Source organism: Acinonyx jubatus, chromosome A3 (genome assembly GCF_027475565.1).
Source record: "Acinonyx jubatus isolate Ajub_Pintada_27869175 chromosome A3, VMU_Ajub_asm_v1.0, whole genome shotgun sequence".
NCBI lineage: Eukaryota > Metazoa > Chordata > Mammalia > Carnivora > Felidae > Acinonyx > Acinonyx jubatus.
Genome location: NC_069388.1, coordinates 11,838,696 through 11,858,986, shown reverse-complemented (window position 1 = coordinate 11,858,986; position 20,291 = coordinate 11,838,696). Strand labels below are relative to the sequence as shown.

Here is a 20,291-nt window from a genome sequence, read left to right as displayed (position 1 = left end):
CGGAACACCTAGCTAAGACTCTGCCTAAGGCTCCGAGCCTAACACCTGCTTCCTCTTTGGTAAAGACAAGCTAGCATTAAATGGACTTTCTCCTTAAGGCATTTAAATGGATTGAAAGAAAAACGTAATTAATTTTTTTCATAATGTCCTTCAATGTTATTTAATGCCTGTCAGTCACCACCAACAATCATTTCTCCTGGAGTATGTAGTCCCACTCCTAAGAAACATGGCTGAACTTGGCACACCTGTTTCCCCACCTTACAGGTGGGGATCGTAACACTACCTAGTTTACAGGATGACGGAGACTATTCTGTGGAATCACGCATGTGAAGAGTCAGCATGCAAAGTACCTGGCTCACAGAGTAAGCACTCGAAAGCGGGGCTCTCATCAAGTTATCAGTTTTGTGGGAGAGAAAATGAAAGTCCTGTCATCAGAGGATACAGCTTGAGCAAAACAAACAAACCATCCAAGCAGCCCAAACTTCAAAAGCAGCAGGGAGGGAGGGACATAAAACTCCAAACACTTTGTTTAATAATGGAAGACACTTTATTATTTTTTTGAGTCATCTCTCAACATTTCAACTCTTGATAGAAATCAATCGCAAAACATCTGTCTTTTTAAATTAGCATGTATTTACCCATCTCAATCACAGCAACCTCATACAGTAAGGTACACGCCAAGGACACGGTCAGAGATCTCCTATTCCAGTCTATAAACACGGTATCTCCATGATGACATGTGTGCCGGACTTTCTCTCCCAGGACGAGGTGGGCACTCCTGCTCCTGCCCACCAGTAGAAGCTACCTGGCCTCACAGTTGCTTAAAAGTTCCTGTAGTGCTGGAGCGATCTGGGAACGGAAAACTAGAAACTAGAGCTCTCAGGAGTAAAACAGGCATCGACACTTCTGAAACGTGGGAAGGAAGAACATCAAAGATGATGACCCCAGAATGGGCTGGTCTTAGTAATAAAGGTGTTGAAACTCAGCTGTATATACACATTGAGTATCTACATGTGCTCTACTAGATATATAAAAAAGAGCCACAGAAGATTTGGAAAACCTTAAAATCACTCCACTGCATTGGAAGAACATCAGCAAATTCACAGTGGCCTCAGGATTCAGCCAGAGCTAAATGTGTTCGAGAGCCGAACACCTCCTTTCTACCAGAAAACCCACTGCACGTAAATTCCTATATTCTGTACATCACAAACACGTATGGCTAAAATATGTTAGTTCACAAGGAAGCGGTTTTTAGTTTCAAACTCTTGCCCCACTCCTGCTCTGCACCCCAAAAGCAACATCCAGGGGTCATTCACAGGAGGCGTTTAAGGGGCCTTCAGGTTTGGAAGCGCTTAGGCTCAGCTGAGCATCTCAGGAGACGTCCGTCTGATGGGCACACGCTGACTCGGGCCCACTTTTAGTGCAAAAAGATCACTGACGTGGCAGAGGAGTCCTGGAAACAGGCGAAGGCGGCTGAGATGGAGGGGCGGGGAGATCCCAAATGACGTTCCTTCTCAAACGAGACTCAAGAAGTTCGGAGTGCAGGTTCACACGCGGCAAATGGCAAAGACCAGGCTGTAGGTCCGCAGGGTGAGGTTCCTGAAGGGTCACTAGGGTATCACAGTCCGCAGGTGCACAGAACTCCCGGCCCGCACTAGCCCCCTAAGTGTATGCTGGAGGTAGGTATATAGAGATTTATTGGAGGGAAGACAGTGGCTCGCCACCAATTCTGGGACATCGTCTGTTCCTCCTCTGCCCCCACACTCTCTGCTCTACCCTTGGGCTGTGGTGTGTGTAGGATACAACACGGAAGGGGAGGAGACCCTCCCTTGGAAGACTAAAGAACCCAGGCCATTTGTATAAATAGCTACATGATCAATGTTTTAACCACTGTGAAACACACGGCAAGTTGAATATTTATTTAAAAATAAATCTCAAAAATATCTATTTACAGTACAGTAAGAGGGGCATGTGCAAACAACAGAAAGGGGGAGAAGTCCATCCTGCCGTGGACAGTCCACGCTTCAGTGCGTTGGAGCAAAGTGCACAAACGCCACGGGCTGAACTGAGCTGTGGTGGCAACAGGATGCCGTTCGGTGAATACCGGACTCAGTCCACCTTTGAAACCCAGATGGGTGGAAGTCAGGGGCGGGGAGTCCAGGAGGGGATCCTTGTGTCCGGGAAGGGGGTGGCCAAGGGATGAGCCACTGGAAGAGGCCCGGTGTGGCAGGAGGGCTCATTTCACAAGCCAACAGGCCTCTAGCTCGGCGCTCCAGGTGGGCGTTTGGAGGGGACCTGGAGGGCCCTTCCCAGTCCAAGTTGGCTTTGCAGTGGGAGGGGTGGGTGTGGCAAGAGTCTCAGAGACAGAAATCTTCAAAAACAAACAATGGAATAGGGAGTGGAGAGATTAGCAAAAATGAATCTGAACGGAAGTGCCACCCTCTCCCTTGTCAGGTGACAAAGCAGCCATCAAAGGAAATATCTGGGTCGCCAGGTGAACGCACGTGGTGCGGGCGACCCCACGATCCCCTGACACCTACACGATCAAATGCAGGCCTCTGCTTCCGAGATCAATACGTGAACACTTCTTCCCTGGGGGAACCCAGAAAGTCGGTGGTGTAGCCCTTGGAGCAGGTGGGTGCAAGGTCGAGTCTATCTGTACACGAGATGGGAGAGCTGGGTGGACTTGTAGTTCAGCTGGTTGTTGGGCATGAACTTGTGCAGCTCACTCTTTTTGCAGCAGGGGTCATAATGGTAGGCGCCGAGGCAGGTGTCGCAGGAGACTTTTGAACACTGGGTGCAGGTGTTGGCGGCACCCGGGCGGTTACAGAAGCCACAGCGGGAGGTGGCTGTGGCCGAGGGCTTGGGTTTCGGGTGGAGGTGCGGCAGCCGGTCGAGGCCCTGAGTCTGGCCCGCGTACTTGTCCCGCAGAGACGACCCGTGGGCCAGGCTGTCGTGGGCAGAGGCCTTGCTGGGGAAGGCGCCGGGCCTGGGGGCCGGGGGACCGGCAAGCAGGCCGTCGCAGCGCTGGCAGAGGGAGGAGCTGCAGGACAGACCGCAGTTTTGGCACTTGGACAGGGCGGACTCTTTGGCGGGGGGCGAGCGCTTGTGGTAGGGGGCGTGGGCATCATTTCTGAGCAGCCACACGTCCGGCCGCAGGGCGTCCTGCCTCCGGGACGCGGCCCTCGGCTCCGAGTCCGTGTACAGATCCACGTCATCCTGAGCGGAAAAGTACGTGCCACGCAGCGGGCCCAGACCGTTGTTCGGCGAGGGGGGCGGCAGGTCATCCGGGCTTCCGTGGGCGGAGCTGGACACGGCCAGGAGCGAGGGGGACGGGCGGATGATCTCGTCCTTGAGGCCATCGCCCAGGTCTGCAGCCACCGGCTCCTTCCGCAAGCTCAGCGAGGCCTTCAGGGGCGGCTTCCGGCTCTCCCAGTAGCTGTCATAGGCGTCCACCGACCTCGAGGGCTTGGTCACCCGTGGCTTGTAGTAGTCCTTGGCCGCCCGCTCGCTGGCTGACTTCTGCAGCGCCACGCGGGCCATGGAGGCCGTCAGGTGCTCCCGGCCCTCAGCCCGGCGCCGCAGGGCCTCCGAGCAGCCCCGCACGTCCTCCGCGCTGCTCTTGCGCTCGCTCACCACATCCAGCTCGGAGTAGCCCTTGTCCTTGACTTGTGAGTGGATTTCCAGCATCTGCTCACACTCCACCTTGGCCAGAAAGAGCTCAAAGGAGACCATCTTCACCTGGAGGGTCTCCACAAGCTCTTTGAGTTTGTACGCAGTCCCTAACTCGGGCACGTAGCCCATGTAATGCAGGATGGCTCGGATGTCCTCTTCCAGCAACGACGACTTGACATAATAAACGAAGGGGCCCGTGTAGGTCTAGGAGAAGGAAGGGGACAGAAAAAGGCGGGATTTGCTCTCTGAGGCACACGTGGTCTGAGCACACCGAAGTGTGAGCAGGGGGAGGAGAGAGGAGGGAAAGATCTCGGCAGCAATCCCCCCCCCCCGCCCCCGCCCCGCCGTGTAGCAGACAGAGGCCAGCCGGGCACACAGCGCGAGGGGAGCTGCACGGCACGGCCTTGAGCGGGAGGACACAAACCCACGAGCTCCCCATACGAGCTTCCGCGGCTCTGCGCCATTTGAGGAAACAGGGCAAACGTGGTGAAGAGGGGATCAGAGCCGAGGCGGAAGGCCCGATGAGCAGGAAGAATATTCCTTTCTGGATTTCTGCGGAGTTCTGAAGCACAAAAGCCTGGCTTTGCCATCGCTGCCTTCGGACCGATTCAGAATTCGCTCGCTCTCTTGAATCCAGCCTCCACTCTCCTGTCTCTTCCCACTTAGTCCCAACGCCTCTCAGGGGACCCCGGCGTCTGCAGCAGCCGCCCCACTGGTCTCCTTCCCATAGAACAGAATGCTTTCCAAATGTAAACCCGATCCGGGCCTGCCTTGCCTCCCAGCCTACTTAGGGCAAATTCAAGCCCTTTGCCCTGGGCTTGGAGGTCCTGCGTAACCAGGGTGCTGCCTGCCTTTCCAACTTCACAGCTTCAGACGGGAGTTGCCAGGGGCAGGGACTCAGTAAAGAGAGGACACTGGACAGACAGGCAAGGTGGGGAACAGAAGGGGGTACTTCCAGTTGTTGGACCAAAGGCGGTGGGCAAGATACCGGACGGGTCTGCAGGCAGAGGAGGGATGTACCTGGCACAAGCTCTCTCAGGTTGGACTGGGAGGGGCAAGAAGGGAGACCGGTATGCACGGCCCTTCCCCAGACCTTACCTTGATGCTTCTGAATTCCTTCTTCCACGGGTAGAGGAAGAGGTTGACACCAACCGTTTCCAGCACACTGAAGGCGCAGGCCAAAGCCCGCAGGCTGGAGGAGCTCAGCGTGCGCAGGGAGCTCTCCACCACCTCATAGAACTGGATCAGCCGGAATCGATAAAAGGGATCCACCTTGTGCAGGCTGAGCAGGGTCGAGGCTGCGACCCGCAGGTACTCATCGTTGCCAGGCCGCTGCTTGCTGGGGGTGGCATCCACTTTGCCCTCGTGGAACTGCACGTACTTCCGAAATAAATCATCCTTGTATTTTGTATCCATTGAACTGGGCTTCCCCATCCGATCCAGGGACGGGGGGGCTACCTTATCTCCTCCATGGCTTCTGGGTTCGAGGCAGTGACATCGCTAAAAGCACTGACATGTTGCCCACCTGGACTAGGGGCATGCTCTGGAAGGGGAAGAACAAGAAGCACATCATTCCTCGAACGGGTCCACGTACCAGCTCGTGGCTGCCGAGGCAAAACGAAAGTCAGAACTGGCCTGAGCTACAACTGGGCACCACCAGCCCCGGGCCCCTCTCTGCACATCCATGCAACACATTTAACTGAACACGTACTATGTTGCAAAGTTGTGGTAGAAACAAGACAGGTAGGTCCTTGACTTTGCTGAACTCATAAATGAAGAATGTGATTAGGAGCACCCAACCTGGTTTTGTAGGGAGGAGGAGAAAGTTTAAAAAATCCATCCCCCCCACCCCCTGGAACCAGAGCATATTATGCTAAGTGAAATAAGTCAGAGAAAGACAAATATCCTATGATTTCACTCATATGTGGAATTTAAGAACCAAAACAGATGAACATAGGGGAAGGGAAGGAAAAATAAAAACAGGGAGGCAAACCATGAGAGACTCTTCAATACAGAGAACAAACTGAGGGTTGCTGGAGGGGAGGTGGGTGGGGGGATGGGCTAAATGGGGGATGGGCATTAAGGAGGGCACTTGTTGGGACGAGCACTGGGTGTCATATGTAAGTGAGGAATCACTAACTGGGTTCTACTCCTACACTGTATGTTAACTAACTTGAATTTAAATAAATAAATAGCTATCTCCCTACCCCCACCCCAGGCAATGAAGGTTAGACTTGAAGGATGAGGAGTTTGCCAGGCCAAGAGGTGGGGGGGGAATGTAACATCAGAGGCGTCCCTAGGGAGGAAGGCCCTGAGCTAATGCTGCCAGGCACTCATGCACACTAATGCCCTTCATCTTCTTAAACCACCCTAGGAGACACAGGCACTACTACTCTGACCCCCGTTTTACAGATGCAAAAGCCAAGACAGAGAAATGTAAAGAACGTGCCCAAAGTTACAGAACCACGAAGAGGCAGGGCTGAGACGAGAGCCCTGGCAGCTGGGCTCCCAGGTCGACGCCCTTACCCACCACTCCCTGCTTTCCTGAGGCAGGAAGGAGCTTGGCGAACACAAAGAAGGCCAGGATGGCTGAAGCGGCCAGGGGGAGGGAAGGGAGTGACCAGAGATGAAGCCGCAGGCACCAGCAGGGCAGGATCCTGTGCCTCGAGGCTCAGAGAGCAGAGCATGTGAAGAACTGTGTATTTTATTCCAAGAGGCATGTGAAGCCCCAGAAGAGCTCAAAGCAAGGCAGGGAGGGCCGGGATCACATCTGCAACTTTAAAGAAAGACCACACTGGCTGGTGCCCCCTGGAGGATCTCTGACAGCCTGATACCTTAGGAAAGGTTTACAGTTCCAATGGACAGGACAGAACATTCTGAGTTGGGGCACACCAAATTTGTACTTTTTTTTTTTAATTTATTTATTTTAAGAGAGAGAAAATGAGTGCACGTGTGCACGAGCCGGGGGGGGGGGGGGGGGGTGGCGGCGGTGGTTAGAGAATCCCAAGCATGTTCTGACTCGAAGCTCGAATTCATGAACCGTAAGCTCATGACCTGAGCCAAAATCAAGTTAACTGACTCAACTGCTGGGCCACTCAGGCGCCCGAATCTGAACACTTGCTGTCTGCGGGGCCACTGGTTAGAACACACACAGAGTAACCAGCATGGTCGGTGCCACAATGCTGGGAGCAAACCTGCATTCATCCAGGGTACTGCCGGGGCCACAGGAGGCAGCACAGCACAGATCAGATGTATGAACAGATCCAGAAGCCTGACTGCCTAAGTGTGAATCCTCGATCTGCTTCTCTGGGCCAGTCAGATAAATTGCTCAGCCTCTCTGGGCTTGTTTTCTCATCTGACAGTGAGGGTTGATCAGAGTACCTAGAGTTCAGAGTCGGTGTAAGGATGATGATCAGTATATAAAGGTCTTCACAGAGGGTTGGCTCGAAATACGCCCTTGAAAAACACGAACAGCTATTCCTGGTATCCGAAGGTGCTATACCCCTGCCAAAATGCCAGGCGTTTTCTTTTATTTTTTTCTTGAGAGAGAGACAGAGCAAAAGCAGGGGAGGGGCAGAGAGAAGGAGACACAGAATCTGAAGCAGGCTCCAGGTTCTGAGCTGTCAACACAGGGCCCGACACAGGGCTCGAACTCGTGAACAGTGAGATCATGACCTGAGCCAAAGTCGGACACCTAACCGACTGAGCCACCCAGGCACCCCTAAAATGCCAAGCATTTTCAAGAAGGTAAGGTGAGCGTGGGCAAGTAGCTCCAGCCAGGTGGGGGATGTGCATTTTCACAGTCGCCCATCCTGACCACAAGCTCCACGGGTGCAGGGACCCTGACTGAATTACTCAGTAAGGTAACTAAGCACAGAACCAGAGGCGGGCAGGGTACGTGCTTCAGAAACACCTGCTAGCTAAGTGGAGGAGGCTCCTGCTGGCTGTGGAGACCACATGGGACTGAGAAGGAAGCTACAGTGAGAAGGGACAGGCCCAGCAGTCCTTCAGATCTGAGTTCAGCTCAGGAAGTGCTAAGGGCCCACAAACCTGGCAACGATCATGAGGTCAATAAAATCATCCACTCTCAATGAGCCACTCACCTGGCTTCTTCACAGTGTTGGGGAGGCTCCAAGGATCTTAACCAGGAAGTGAGGGGTGAGATGTGCGGGAGAACTGGGGACAGAGAGGCCACTTTCTCCCAACCACTGCCCTCCCAAGGGAGCCCCGTGCTTCGAGAACACATACACCCAAGGAGCACAGGAGGCACATGAAAATCCATTAGGACAAAATTCTACCTCCTGACCAAGGCCAAAGGCTTCTCACGGTCTACCCCTGCTCATCTCTCATAGCTGTCCTCCCCTTCCAAGTTCCACCCACACAAACCTTTCTGTTGTTCCTCAAACACACAAAGCTCACTTCTGTCTCAGGACCTTTGCCCGCGTTGTTCCTTCTGCATGTTCTTCCTCTGATTCTTCCCGTAGCTGGCTCACATTCGTTTTTCGGGCCTTAGCTCCAATGTCACCCCTCAGAGGCCTCGCTGACAACCCCAGCTCAGTGACTCCCACTTTCCTAGTCCCTCATTACCCCATTATCCTGGGGTAATCACCAGCTGAAAGTGTCGTTATTCATCTACTAACTTCCCCTCTCTGTACCCCCACCGTAACCCAGCATGCTTCACAAAGGCAAGGACCACATCTGTTTCATTCACCACAGTGCCTGGAACACAGCTTCGCACACAGTAGGTGTTTGATAAAGCAGGAGAAATGAAAGAGGCATTCGTGATGCCATGCCTTCAGTTTCTCATTGAGCTCTCCCAAGATTCCAGGGAGGTCAGCTCCATGACAGGACATGCTGTTAAGTAGCCAGAACTACTGGACCCAAGATTCCAAGCCTGACCTTTTGAGGCACCGTGTTCCTCCCATACCTCCAGGCTCCTGGGCTCAACAAGTATTTATGCAGCACCTATCTCGTGCCAGGCCCTTGGATGGGTGCAGTGGGGGGATAATCGGGGGGGGGGGGGGGGAGGGAGCTGCAGTTGGGAAGCCACAGCCCTGCCCTCAATCCTACTTACAAGAGGTCACTATCAATGTACGTATCGCAAGCCGAGAGAAGACGTCACTGTCCTTACCAATAAAAACCGGTATGTATTTCCTATTTTGTATCTACAAGAGAAACTTCCACCCTGCCTCTGGTCCCAGGGACTATTTTTTGGTACATCTGAGAAAAATGTAAACAAAGGGACATGAAGCCTCCTAAATGCGGCTGTGATTTTTCTCTGACGAAGTCAGCGCTGAGCCTACAGAGGCTGATTTTTTTTTTTTTTTTTTTTTTACAAAGTCAGCCACTCTCAAGCTCAGTGTCTGCTGCTCTGTAATCACATCACAGTCCACACCCGTGTTTGTTGCTGGCACACGATAAACAAGGAAAAGGGATCCAAATAGCCCAATCGGTGTTGGTGTTCCAAATCCTCAAGTCAAGGATGGGAAACCCATCTATGATGAATCTTGAGTCAACCTAGGTAGGTGAGGAAAAAGGTGAAAGAAAATGAACGCTAAGAGGTAATTAAAGAAAAGGAGACGGGAATGAATCATCACTGAGGTCCTACTACTCACTCAGCACTGAGTCTTCTGCTTTACCTGCATCATCCCATTTAATCCTCATACCAAAGTTCAGCCATGAAACAACCAGCCCAACAGAGCTCCCAAGGGTCCGAGCTGGAATTTGAACTTGGGTTGGCAGGCCCTGAGGCCTGGGTTTTTTCCCCGTTTCCCCCACTCATTTATTGCTACAATCTACCATTCACTAAGGGATCAGTACATGAGGGCCCTCTGCTAAGTGCTCAATGAAAATCAGTGAAAGCCACAGGACAGCCCCAAGGTTAAAGAGGAAACTGAGGCTCAGCGAGGCCAAATCACTTGTCCTGAATCACAGGGAAGGAAGAAGGAGGATCTGAGGTCCGCACCAAGGTCCGATGCCCAAACCCTGACTCAAGCTCTATGCTGCTTCTGGGCTGCACCTGCCGGACAGCTCTACTTGAAAGGGCTAGGCTAAGTTAGAACATCCCATGGCAGGGCAAGCAGACTTGAGTTCTAAAAATTGCTATAGTAGCAAAATTCCCATCTTCCCACACCGAAGGGGGCTGGAGGAGCTGCAAATCTCTTTAAGATGTAAGCTCAAGGGCCAAGGGAAGAGGCTGGCCAGAGACCGGCCAGTGGTAAAGCAGCTGACATCATCCCTCCTGAATACATTTTCTGAGAATACAGGCTGCATTGTAGCTGGTCATAGCTGGTGTCTTTTCTGAGCATAGAGCCAGCAATTTATTCCCAGCACTCTGCAAGAACAACAAAAAAACACGCTCTCTGCAAAAACAGCGTGGTTACAGGAGACTAGACAGCGCAATGACAGAAGCCGTTAATTTCTCCAAGCAACCCAAGGATTGGAGCGCCATGACGTGCCAGTCTGGTGGGGGGGGAGGGGGGCGGGAAATGGCACTGTGAACATCCCTAACAGCGTCAGGCGGGTGCCCAGAGCCAAGAGGCCTGGTCAGCACTCCCTGCACCCACAATCTGGACTCCCTTGGAAAAGCAACTCAATGAAGAGAGAAGATGTTACATATACACTCAGGGAGGTGGTGGTTTTTTCATGACGATGATAATTTTTTTAATGGTTTGTTGTTTTTTTTTTTAATAATAATGTCAAAGGAAAGCTGTATCTGTTTCAAACCCCACTGAAAGGAACTGAAATGATTTGGGGTAGCAAAGCATTAGCTTGGCTTTACCTTAGCTGGCCCATTCAAGCAGAAACATCCCCCAAGCAGCATCTGAAGGAGCCCCCTCCCTGCACATAGGCTATTTAGGACGCATCATTGCCCCAGTCCACAGGTTTACAGATCTCTGGTCTAGCTTCAGCCAGCTCAGAGTTCCCTCGGCCTCCTAACAGCAGCAAGAGGAGAGCAAGCCATTCAACCTCTTCCACCTCCGTACCCCACTCTTTTTCACTCATTCCAAACCCGAGGTTCCTGAGACACATCCAAGGCACCTTGCACTGCCTGTGAAACACCAGAGGGCCCCCATACCCCAATCAGATTCCAGAGAGATTCAGAGAGAGGTCTTGCAAACCTCTGAAAATAACACCAGCTATAACCTGCTGAAAACGGGCTTCCCTACTGGCAGCTGCCTCTCAGAGAGGCTCTGAAGGAAGCAGTTTCCACTCCCTGCTGGGGACAGGAGCTGGCGGCTGCTATTCCCAAGCTGGTAATTCCTACAGTCTCTGAGGGCCGTATCAGTTGTAAAAACAAACACCCCAGTCCCAAACTCAGGCCCCATCTGGCTTTGTGAATGAATTCACTGCAGCTATCACTTATTGGACGCCAGCTGTATGCCAGAGACCGTGCTTCACAAGCATTATCTCATTTCATCCCCACTACGGCCCTAGCAGGCAGGTTCACTCCCATTTAAGTAAAATGAAGCTCAGAAAATGAAATGACTTGGCCAAGGTCACACAATAAGTACAAACCCAGATCGGCTGACAGACACTGGGCTGGGGACCACTGCGCGGTAACTGCCTCGCGGTGGGGTCGGGTGGCCTCCTACTTGGTTAGTCGCCGAAGAGGGGGTGTTCCTCCTGAGCTGCCCTGAGCCACCCATGGCCGGTCCCAGGAATCTGCGAGGCAGTCTCCGGGGGAGTGGGGATCCTGAGGACAAGCTGGGCCCTCGGGACGCAGAAAAGGCGGGCCCGCCCGCCGCCCCCGCCGGCCGCGAGGGGACCCCGCTCTCGGGTTGGCCGAGCCCCGCCGAATCGGGCGCCCCCCTCTGCCCTGGGAAGCGCCGGAGGCCGTTTCCGCTCGCGGCCGCCCCGCACTCACCCGGCACTGCCGCCAAGGACGCCCCGGCCGAGGGTATCCAGAAGGAGCCGCGGCCGCCGCCGGAGCCGGGCCCCGCTGGGCTCTCGCCGCTCCGGCCGGCTGCAAGGGACCGAAGCCAGTACCCCGAGACCAGCGGCGACCCGGAAACACTAGGCCAGGAAGTGACGCCTCTCGGAGGCGGGTCCAAAGGGAGGCTGGGCCGCGGCTGCGCGTCGTACCGGAGCGAGGCCGATGGCCGCGGGCGACGGAGGGAGAAGCGGGAGGTAGAGAACGAGCGGAGGAGTCGCGGAATCCGGCTCTGGGGCTTGCAGGGCCGCCGCCTCGGCTCGGACTAGCCCCGGAAACAAACGAGCCGGACGTGACGCACGCCAGCCCCGGGATGGTGGCTGGCCGGGTTGTCATGGGAACCGGTGTGGAGCCGGGCGGTGGAGGCTAGGAGCTGCGAGCGCGGACTGAGTGATCCCCGGCCTCCGCCTCCCGGACTCGTCCCTTGTCCAGATGATCTGCGAGCAGCTCTCCCGACTGAGCCTGAGCAGGAGCTGACAGCTGGAGTCCTCACCCCATTTTACAGACACAAATACCGAGGCTTAAAGAGAGCAAGTGAGGTGCCAGGATCACGCGAGATGGAATCCGGCCTTGAGAGGACTGTCTTTAAGAACGGGGCTCCCAGCTTTGCCTTTGCCACTTACTAGGGGCGTGACCTTGGGCAAGTTACCTCGCCTATACGAGCCTCAGCTTTTTCATTTGACTTTCATATTGCCTCCTTGCTTTGCGACTTTTCACCAAACACCTTAGTACCAGCATGATCTACACTGGCTTCAGTCATGGTGTGGCTTGGACTTGTCTATACTCCCACCAAACATATTGACCGTGAGCTCACCGAGGACTCAGTTTTTGTGGTTCACCATTCCACTGAATCCTTAGTGATTGTCTAGCACGTATCCAAGACTTTGTCAGACATATTTGCGATTGGACCATGATTCTGTCTCTCAAACTTAACCCCAGACATTTATTGAAGTCTCGGAGCCCACTCCATGCCCTGTTCTCTTCCTCCATCATGCTCTTCTACCCTTCTGGCCTCTGTGCCTCTATATGCTGTTCCCTCAGTGTAAATGTTTTTTCCCCTCACCTCTTTCCTTCCCAAGATAGATAAGTAGATAGATAGATAGATAGATAGACTCACTTTAAACCTGACACCCCCACAAAACCTGGAGCTCCTTACTCATCTGTGTTTCCCCTGAGCTCTGCACGTGTCTGATCTGGATGTGCCCAACAGATGTTCCTTGATTGCAGGATTCTCTCTCTCAGTCTTAGTGTCGCAAGCTAAAGCCACTGGGTCTTGTCTCAGAGGAGCCAATGACAAAATACACAGGGAAACATTTGGAGAACCAGCAACCCGCTATTCAAACAGCAGTGATGACTATATCTGTTGCTATCTGAACACCACTCAAGGTCTTTGTGTACTTCAACCTTTATCAGCTCAGGTTTAGGCTCCTCTCTTAATTACCTACAAAGTGATGGCGAGAAAAACTGTCCCACAGAACTCTCTGCCTTTGCAACAACTCAAAACTTTCCTTTGGAAACTGTTACAAGACTGCACAATGGTGGCTAAGAAGTCCCTTACAGCTCTGTGGTTCTGGGGCAGCCAAAAGGGAAACAGATTTTTACGGAGGCTTTACTAGTAGGAAACCCTGGTCATTGAGATGCAGTGACATTTTATATCAGAAAGGACCCAAAGTCTCCCCAAGGGAGTCATGTTTCTCATCTTTTAGACAGGGTTGAAGGCCTGAGATTTCTCTGCTTGGTGATGTGGAATGATAGAAGCATCCTTTTCAGATTTCATTACATAACGATTAGCAGATTATATAATAGACATGTGACAATGATTAGGCACCTCTACTTCCTCAGAGCCAACAACACGAAAAATCTACCTACTTCTTTCTATTTTTTCCTTTTTTATCACAAAAAAATAATGCATGAATTTCAATGATACAGATGTGTTTAGAACAGAAAAGGAAAGCAACCCTATGACCCAGCAATTTGATTTATTGGAATCTACCAGAGAAGCAAGCAGAAGTACACAGACCTGTTGCATCCTTGTTTGTATTGCAAAAGCAAAAACCAAAAACATGCTAAATGCCCATCAATAGGGAAATGAAGTATCCATCCTAATGAATACTATGTATCACTTAAAAAAGATCATGTAGGGGCGCCTGGGTGGCGCAGTCGGTTAAGCGTCCGACTTCAGCCAGGTCACGATCTCGCGGTCTGTGAGTTCGAGCCCCGGCGTCAGGCTCTGGGCTGATGGCTCGGAGCCTGGAGCCTGTTTCCGATTCTGTGTCTCCCTCTCTCTCTCTGCCCCTCCCCCGTTCATGCTCTGTCTCTCTCTGTCCCAAAAATAAATAAAAAACGTTGAAAAAAAAATTAAAAAAAAAAAAAAAAGATCATGTAAACCTACCTTACTCTGCAGTACATTTTGTGGAATGAAAAAAGAAAGACATCCCCCGAAATGGAATACAAGACATCAACCAATATTATATATGTTCTAAAGGTATGTGTATATGTATAAAGTCAACAGGAGACAATAATGCAATTATCGATCATTTGTTTTTTAAATCATTCTACAAATACATATTATATGATTTTTATTAATATCTCCCCCCCAAAAAAAGTAAGCTCCATGAGGACATAACTATACCTGTTTTTCTCACAATTATATCAACACTATCCCCCATACATATACTACCCCACGCAAAATAGGAGGTTCAACAGTATTCGTGTGTTTGTTTTTTAAGCAAGGCTCCACATCCAAAGTGGAGCTCGAACTCATGACTCTGAGCTCAAGAGTCCCAGGCTCTACTGACTGAGCCAGCCAGGCGTCCCAACAGTATTTGTTTCTGATGGAAATTTTCATTGAATGCCGGGTTTGATGTTAAGATTTCAGGGGCATGACTATGAACAAGATGGACACAGCCCCTGCCTCAAGGAATGTATAGTCTCCTTACCAGAAAGAGAATATTAATAAGACTAGGTTCCTATTGTCCAAATCTGGGACAATCTGAACATCAAAATAAGTAATGATACTGATGAATTATAATACTTCGGAGGGAGGGGAAGAAACCATGATCCCGTACTAATACTAAACATAAAAACACGAAATGCTGTGTTTGTCAGAGGAACATGCCCCAGGGCTACATGTGGCCCTGGGTGCCAGGTCTGACCCCCACACTAAGGGTGGATGAGAAGCAACAAGTTAGTTCATCTAGTTAGATGAATGCACGAGGCAAGCCGAGAATGCGTTGATAGAAGGGCAGCCCAGTCTCTGAGGACCTCAAATGTCAGGCCAAGAGTCTGGGTTTGCCCCAGTGAGCACCAGGGAACCACTGAAAGTCTGTGAGCAGGAAGGATGGTGGTTACAGCCCTTGCTCTCCAGACCAGGTGTTTGGTGCTTGGTAGACAAGAAATCAGCACATAAGGCCCCTAGAAACATGGTGCAATGGAATAGAAATGACTCTGTGGCCAGTGGACCTGGGTTCAAGTCCCTGGTACTGCATTTAGTAGCCCCATGAGTTGGACAAGCCACTCAGTCTCTCTTAGCCCCTCTACAAGCCTGGACTCTGGAACCAGAATGCCTAGATTGGACTTTGCTGCTTCCTTGAGAAAGATAAATATAAATATATACAAATATATATAAATATAATATATATATTAATATAAAACAAACACAGCAAAATAGGAACATCCAGGAATGTGGGTGAAGGAAGGGTATATACTAAGGTTCATTGTATTACTCTTGCACCTTTCCTCCAAGTTAAAAAAAAAAAGAAAAGGTTGAGAAAAGCAAGTATCAAAATAAACTGAAGAACATACTCTCAGTTGGCCATATCACAAAAATGTGAACCGAGATTTATTTAATTTTTTCAAAATGTTTATTTATTTTGAGAGAGAGAGAGAGAAAGCACACACGCTCATGTGCAAGCAGTCGAGGGGCAGAAAGAGGGAGAGAGAGAATCCCAAGCAGGCTCCACGCTGTCGGCACAGAGCCGGATGCAGGGCTTGATCTCACCAACCCAACTATGAGATCATGACCTAAGATGAAATCGAGAGTCAGCAACCCAACCGACTGAGCCACCCAGGCACCCAGCTATGTTACTTTAAATGTAATTATGCTGGAGTGCAAATAGGCAAGTGCAAATATCATCTGAAAAGACATGTTTCTTTTTCTCTTACTTAGAAGTATATAACTTAAAATTTTTGATAATAGGAGATAATTCTCATTAAATGTTAATATTTGCTAGCCTTTGTAGTAAATTCTTTACATGCATTAAGTTTTTTGTCTTTTAATTTTTATTTTGAGTTATAATTGCACAGATCTTAACAAGTTATAATTCACTGAGTTTTCACAAATGCACTCACCATTTCTTTTAAAATATAGAACATTTCCAGGGCGCCTGGGAGGCTCCGTCAGTTAAGCAGCCGACTTTGGCTCAGGTCATGATCTCACAGTTCGTGAACTCCAGCCCCACGGCAGGCTCTGTGATGACCACTCGGAGTCTGGAGCCTGCTTTGGATTCTGTGTCTCCCTCTCTCTCTCTGCTCCTCCCCTGCTCGCACTCTGTCTCTTGCAAAAATAAACATTAAAAAAAACCAATAATAATTGAAAATAAATTAATTAATTAATAAAATAAAATAAAATAAAATATAAAACATTTCCAAAACCCCAGAAAGTTCCTTCACGTCCTTTCCAGTTAAGTCCACACGCAGAGACAATCACTGTTCTTATTTCTTTCACCATGATTAGTTTAATCTGGAATGTCATGTAAGTATAATCATTGGGGTCTGGCTACTCTCAGCATCTGTTTGGGGGACTCATCCACATTATAAGTATAACATGTTAATAGTTTGTTCCATTTTCTTACTGAGTGGTATTCTATTGTATGAAGATGCCACAACTTATTTACCCATTCACATGTTGATTTACTTTTGGGGTATTTCCAGGGTAGATCTATTTGAACATTCTCTTACAAGCTACTATGAGCATTCTCGTACAAATCAAATCTTTTTTTTAAATTTTTTTTTAATGTTTATTTATTTATGAGACAGAGAGAGACACAGCATGAGCAGGGAAGGGGCAGAGAGAGAGGGAGACACAGAATCCGAAGCAGGCTCCAGGCTCTGAGCTGTCAGCACAGAGCCTGATGCGGGGCTCGAACTCACGAACTGTGAGATCATGACCTGAGCCGAAGTCGGACGCTTAACCAACTGAGCCACCCAGCCGCCCCTCTCGTACAAATCTTTTAATGGACATATGTTTATGTATCTTTTGGGTAAAAATTTGTGAATTTTACTTAAATTTTTTCTTCAGGGAAAATTGGAGTCACAGAGTGACCATAAATGGTGTTGGAACAACTGGATAGCCATCGAGAAAAGCTAATGTTGGATCCACCCGTCACACCACATACAAAAATTAATTTGAGACAGATCATAGATCTAAATATAAAGGCTAAACCCACAAAACTTCTAAATGAACATGTTGGAGACTATCTTTGGGCAGATAAGGATTTTTTTTAGGACACAAAGCCTTAACAATAAAAGTGGGGGGGAAAAGACCTTATCGAAATTAGAATTTTCTGCTCATCAAAAGACAATTAAATTTGCTTCAAAATAATGCAGGTGGTGGGTGAAGGGAGGAACTGAGGAGGGTATAGAACAAATAAAACTTCATAAGTTGATAATTAATAAAGCTGGGCAATAGGTACATGTAAATTTATCATTCCATTCAATTTACTTTTATATATGTTTAAAATTCTCCATAATAAGTTTTACAATGTGACATATATGTAAAAAAGACGCAGTTAAGAATATAAATAGGCAACCACAGACTGAGAAAAAATATTTGCAATACATATATCTGGTAAAGGATTTGTATCTGGAATTTACAAGGTGTCCAAAAATTTGGTAGGGTTCTAAGAGTTAGGCCTTAAATAGCTTTAAAGTATGTAAAGCTCAAAATTGCTTGTGTGCCACATGTGTGGGTAGGTCTATAGCAGCACTGCCCACAGAACTTTCTGTGGTGATGGAGATGTTCCATATCTGCTGTATCCAATACATAGCCACTAGCTATAGGTGGCTATTGAGCTCTAGAAATATGACTTGTGAGACAGAGGAAATGAATCTTTAGTTTTGTTTTTAATTTATTTAAACTAAAAAACTTTTTTTGATGTTTGTTTTTGAGAGAGAGAGAAACAGAACACAAGCAGGGGAGGGACAGAGAGAGAGGGAGACACAGGATCTGAAGCAGGCTCCAGGCTCTGAGCTGTCAGCACAGAGCCCGACGCAGGACTCAAACCCATGAACCATGAGATCGTGACCTGAGCCAAAGTTGGACACTTAGCCCACTGAGTCACCCAGGAGCCCCTAATTTATTTACATTTAAATAACCATAATATTGGATGGTTCAGGTCTGTGGGATAAAGTCCTGAAAATAGAAGACATAAATCAAAGGGTACATGCTCCTATAACTTAGATAATTATAGGGAAATGGCCCACAAAGGAGATTATATTGTCCATCACTGCATAACAAATGACCACAAACTTAGTGGCTTAAACAACACATGTAGATTATCTCACAGTTTCTGTGGGTGAGGAGCATGGGCATGGCATGACTCGTTCACCTCAAGCTACAGAAAACAGATCTCCTTCAGATTTCCTTAGGATCATTATTTAGCTGAATAACTTTTTAAAGGATCTGCCCCCACCCACCTACCTCACTGCCCATTAGAGACCCCATATTTCTTCCCTGAACCTTGCAGAAGGCCTGGCACACAAGAGACCCTCAGGGACTCTTTGTTGCCTGAATGAATGAGTCTACGTTGGTGGCAAAAATCGAGCCTGCCAAGGAGCGCCTGAGTGGCTCAAGTGGGTTAAATATCTGACTCTTGATTTTGGCTCAGGTCATGATCTCACAGTTTGTGAGTCTGAGCCCCGCATCGGGCCCTGAACTAACAGTGCAGAGCCTGCTTGGGATTCCCTCTGTGTGTGTCTCTCTCTCTCTTAAAATAAATGAATAAAAAAAACTTAAAAAAAAAAAATCAAGTCTGTGAAGTCTTTGAGTAGGACCGACACCCCCACTCCAGGCTCACAGAAGATCTTAGATGATGTGGGCAGCCTGAGAGCGGCTGACAAGGGCTCCAGGGAGGAAGAGACTGTTGTGGGAAATGGTTTCCTTGAGGACATTAAGAAGGGAAGGTTCATTGATTTAACACACATTATTAGGTTGATTGTGGTTTGAAAAACAGCGAGTATGAGTGTGGAGGTGAGAACTGGCAACGCATTTGCAAGCTGAGAAGGGATAGGGAAGAAATTCTCACTGGGGATGCTTAGGAAAAACAGGAAGTGATGTAGCACATTCAAGCTAGTCTCAGCACTGATGGGGGGAGGGGAGGATAGTGTAGGCTAGCGGTTCTCAAAGCATGGCCCCTAGTCCAGCAGCGGCAGGCCTCACCTGGAAAACTGTTGTAAATCCTTGGCCCTACCTCCACTGGCCTGCTGCATCCGGAACGCTCAAGGTTGGCTTCAGCAATTGGTGGTTTAAGGAGCCTTCCAGGTGACTGATACTCTTAAGTGCACAGGTCCCGAAGCCAGACTGCATGTGTTCAAATCCTGAGTACCATTTTCCATCTGTGTTAAAAGGTAATTTCATTTCTTTCTGCTTCAATTTGCATAGCTGTAAAATGGGGATAGTGGAACCTAAGTCATAGGCTGCAATGAGGATTTATGTAAAATGCCTAGAATGATAAGCACAAAAAAAGTTCACTATTAATATTTCAATCCTGTCCTTTTGTCTCTGTGACCACGTGTATAAGCTCGTGGTAAGTTCATCTCAAGAGCCCAAACTGGAGGCGGTCAAACTGAAGCCCAGGTCTGGGGCTCCCCTGCCAGGGTCTGGCGGCAGCTACAAGGCTAACAGAGAGTCTTGTAAATACCTACAGCACGTCTCTGCCTCTGCCAAGGCAACCCCATCCCTGGAGGGGAGACAAGGCATATTTGGCTGGAAAGAGATCAGATGCATGGATGCCTGCCATAGGAACAGGAAAAAGAAACAGTAAAGTGTAAACATGGTCCCCCTTGGGCTGCTGCATATACGTGCCAAGTTATTTATTGGTGAAAAGATGCTCACGTGGATCGCTAAAAATAATCCTCTTGCATTCAATTAACCTGGTTAACAAACTGGATTTATTTGTCCTGTGTAGTCTACAGACTGTGAGGCCTCTGTGGCCTTTCAGAGTGGAAGTGTAATTGATCAATGATTATCCTGGTTAAGAAAACCTGGTTAGAATTGTTAGGGAGCCTGCCTTTTAACAAGATGTATCTTTTGGTAAATGGGCTGGCCATAAGAGCCAATTTGGTGCAGCAGAAAGTGGAGAGAGTTGGAATTCAAAACATCTGGGCTGCAGGTCTGCCGCCTTCTTGTGAGATTCAGGTCTCAACTATCTCAGGAAGCCTCAGCTTCCCTGTCTACACAGAGCAGGAGTTGGGCCCCATCACCAGGGCCAGGAAGTGTGTGTACACAACACTGAAAAACGGTGACTTCCTGAGGGAGCCGAGCCTCCCATCTCTGCTTTCACTGGGCCAGTTCAGGGTGGCCGTGGCCTGTCTTCAACACCTCTTGTCATCACTACTTTCCCTTCTTAGCGTCAGCATGAATTAATGATTCTGTCTTGTTTCCACTGTACTTTTAAGGTGCTCT

At 49.3% G+C, this 20,291-nt stretch overlaps 1 protein-coding gene across 1 annotated transcript; it reads right to left on the bottom strand.

The window, feature by feature from the left end:
- Positions 1-1,904: 1,904 nt before the first annotated feature.
- Positions 1,905-11,815, bottom strand: SPATA2 (spermatogenesis associated 2). The gene is made up of 3 exons (XM_027046708.2): positions 11,543-11,815; positions 4,774-5,218; positions 1,905-3,879 (listed from the first exon to the last, which is right to left on the bottom strand). The coding sequence occupies exons 2-3, from the start codon at positions 5,107-5,109 to the stop codon at positions 2,653-2,655; spliced, it is 1,563 nt and encodes a 520-aa protein (XP_026902509.1). The 5' UTR covers positions 5,110-5,218; positions 11,543-11,815; the 3' UTR covers positions 1,905-2,652.
- Positions 11,816-20,291: the final 8,476 nt, after the last annotated feature.

Excerpts from the sequence above, each read along its gene's own strand:
- SPATA2 (XM_027046708.2), bottom strand. The coding sequence starts at position 5,109 with ATGGGGAAGCCCAGTTCAATGGATACAAAATACAAGGATGATTTATTT. Across the intron at positions 3,880-4,773 it reads AGGAATTCAGAAGCATCAAG|ACCTACACGGGCCCCTTCGT; the intron begins GTAAGGTCTGGG and ends TCCTTCTCCTAG.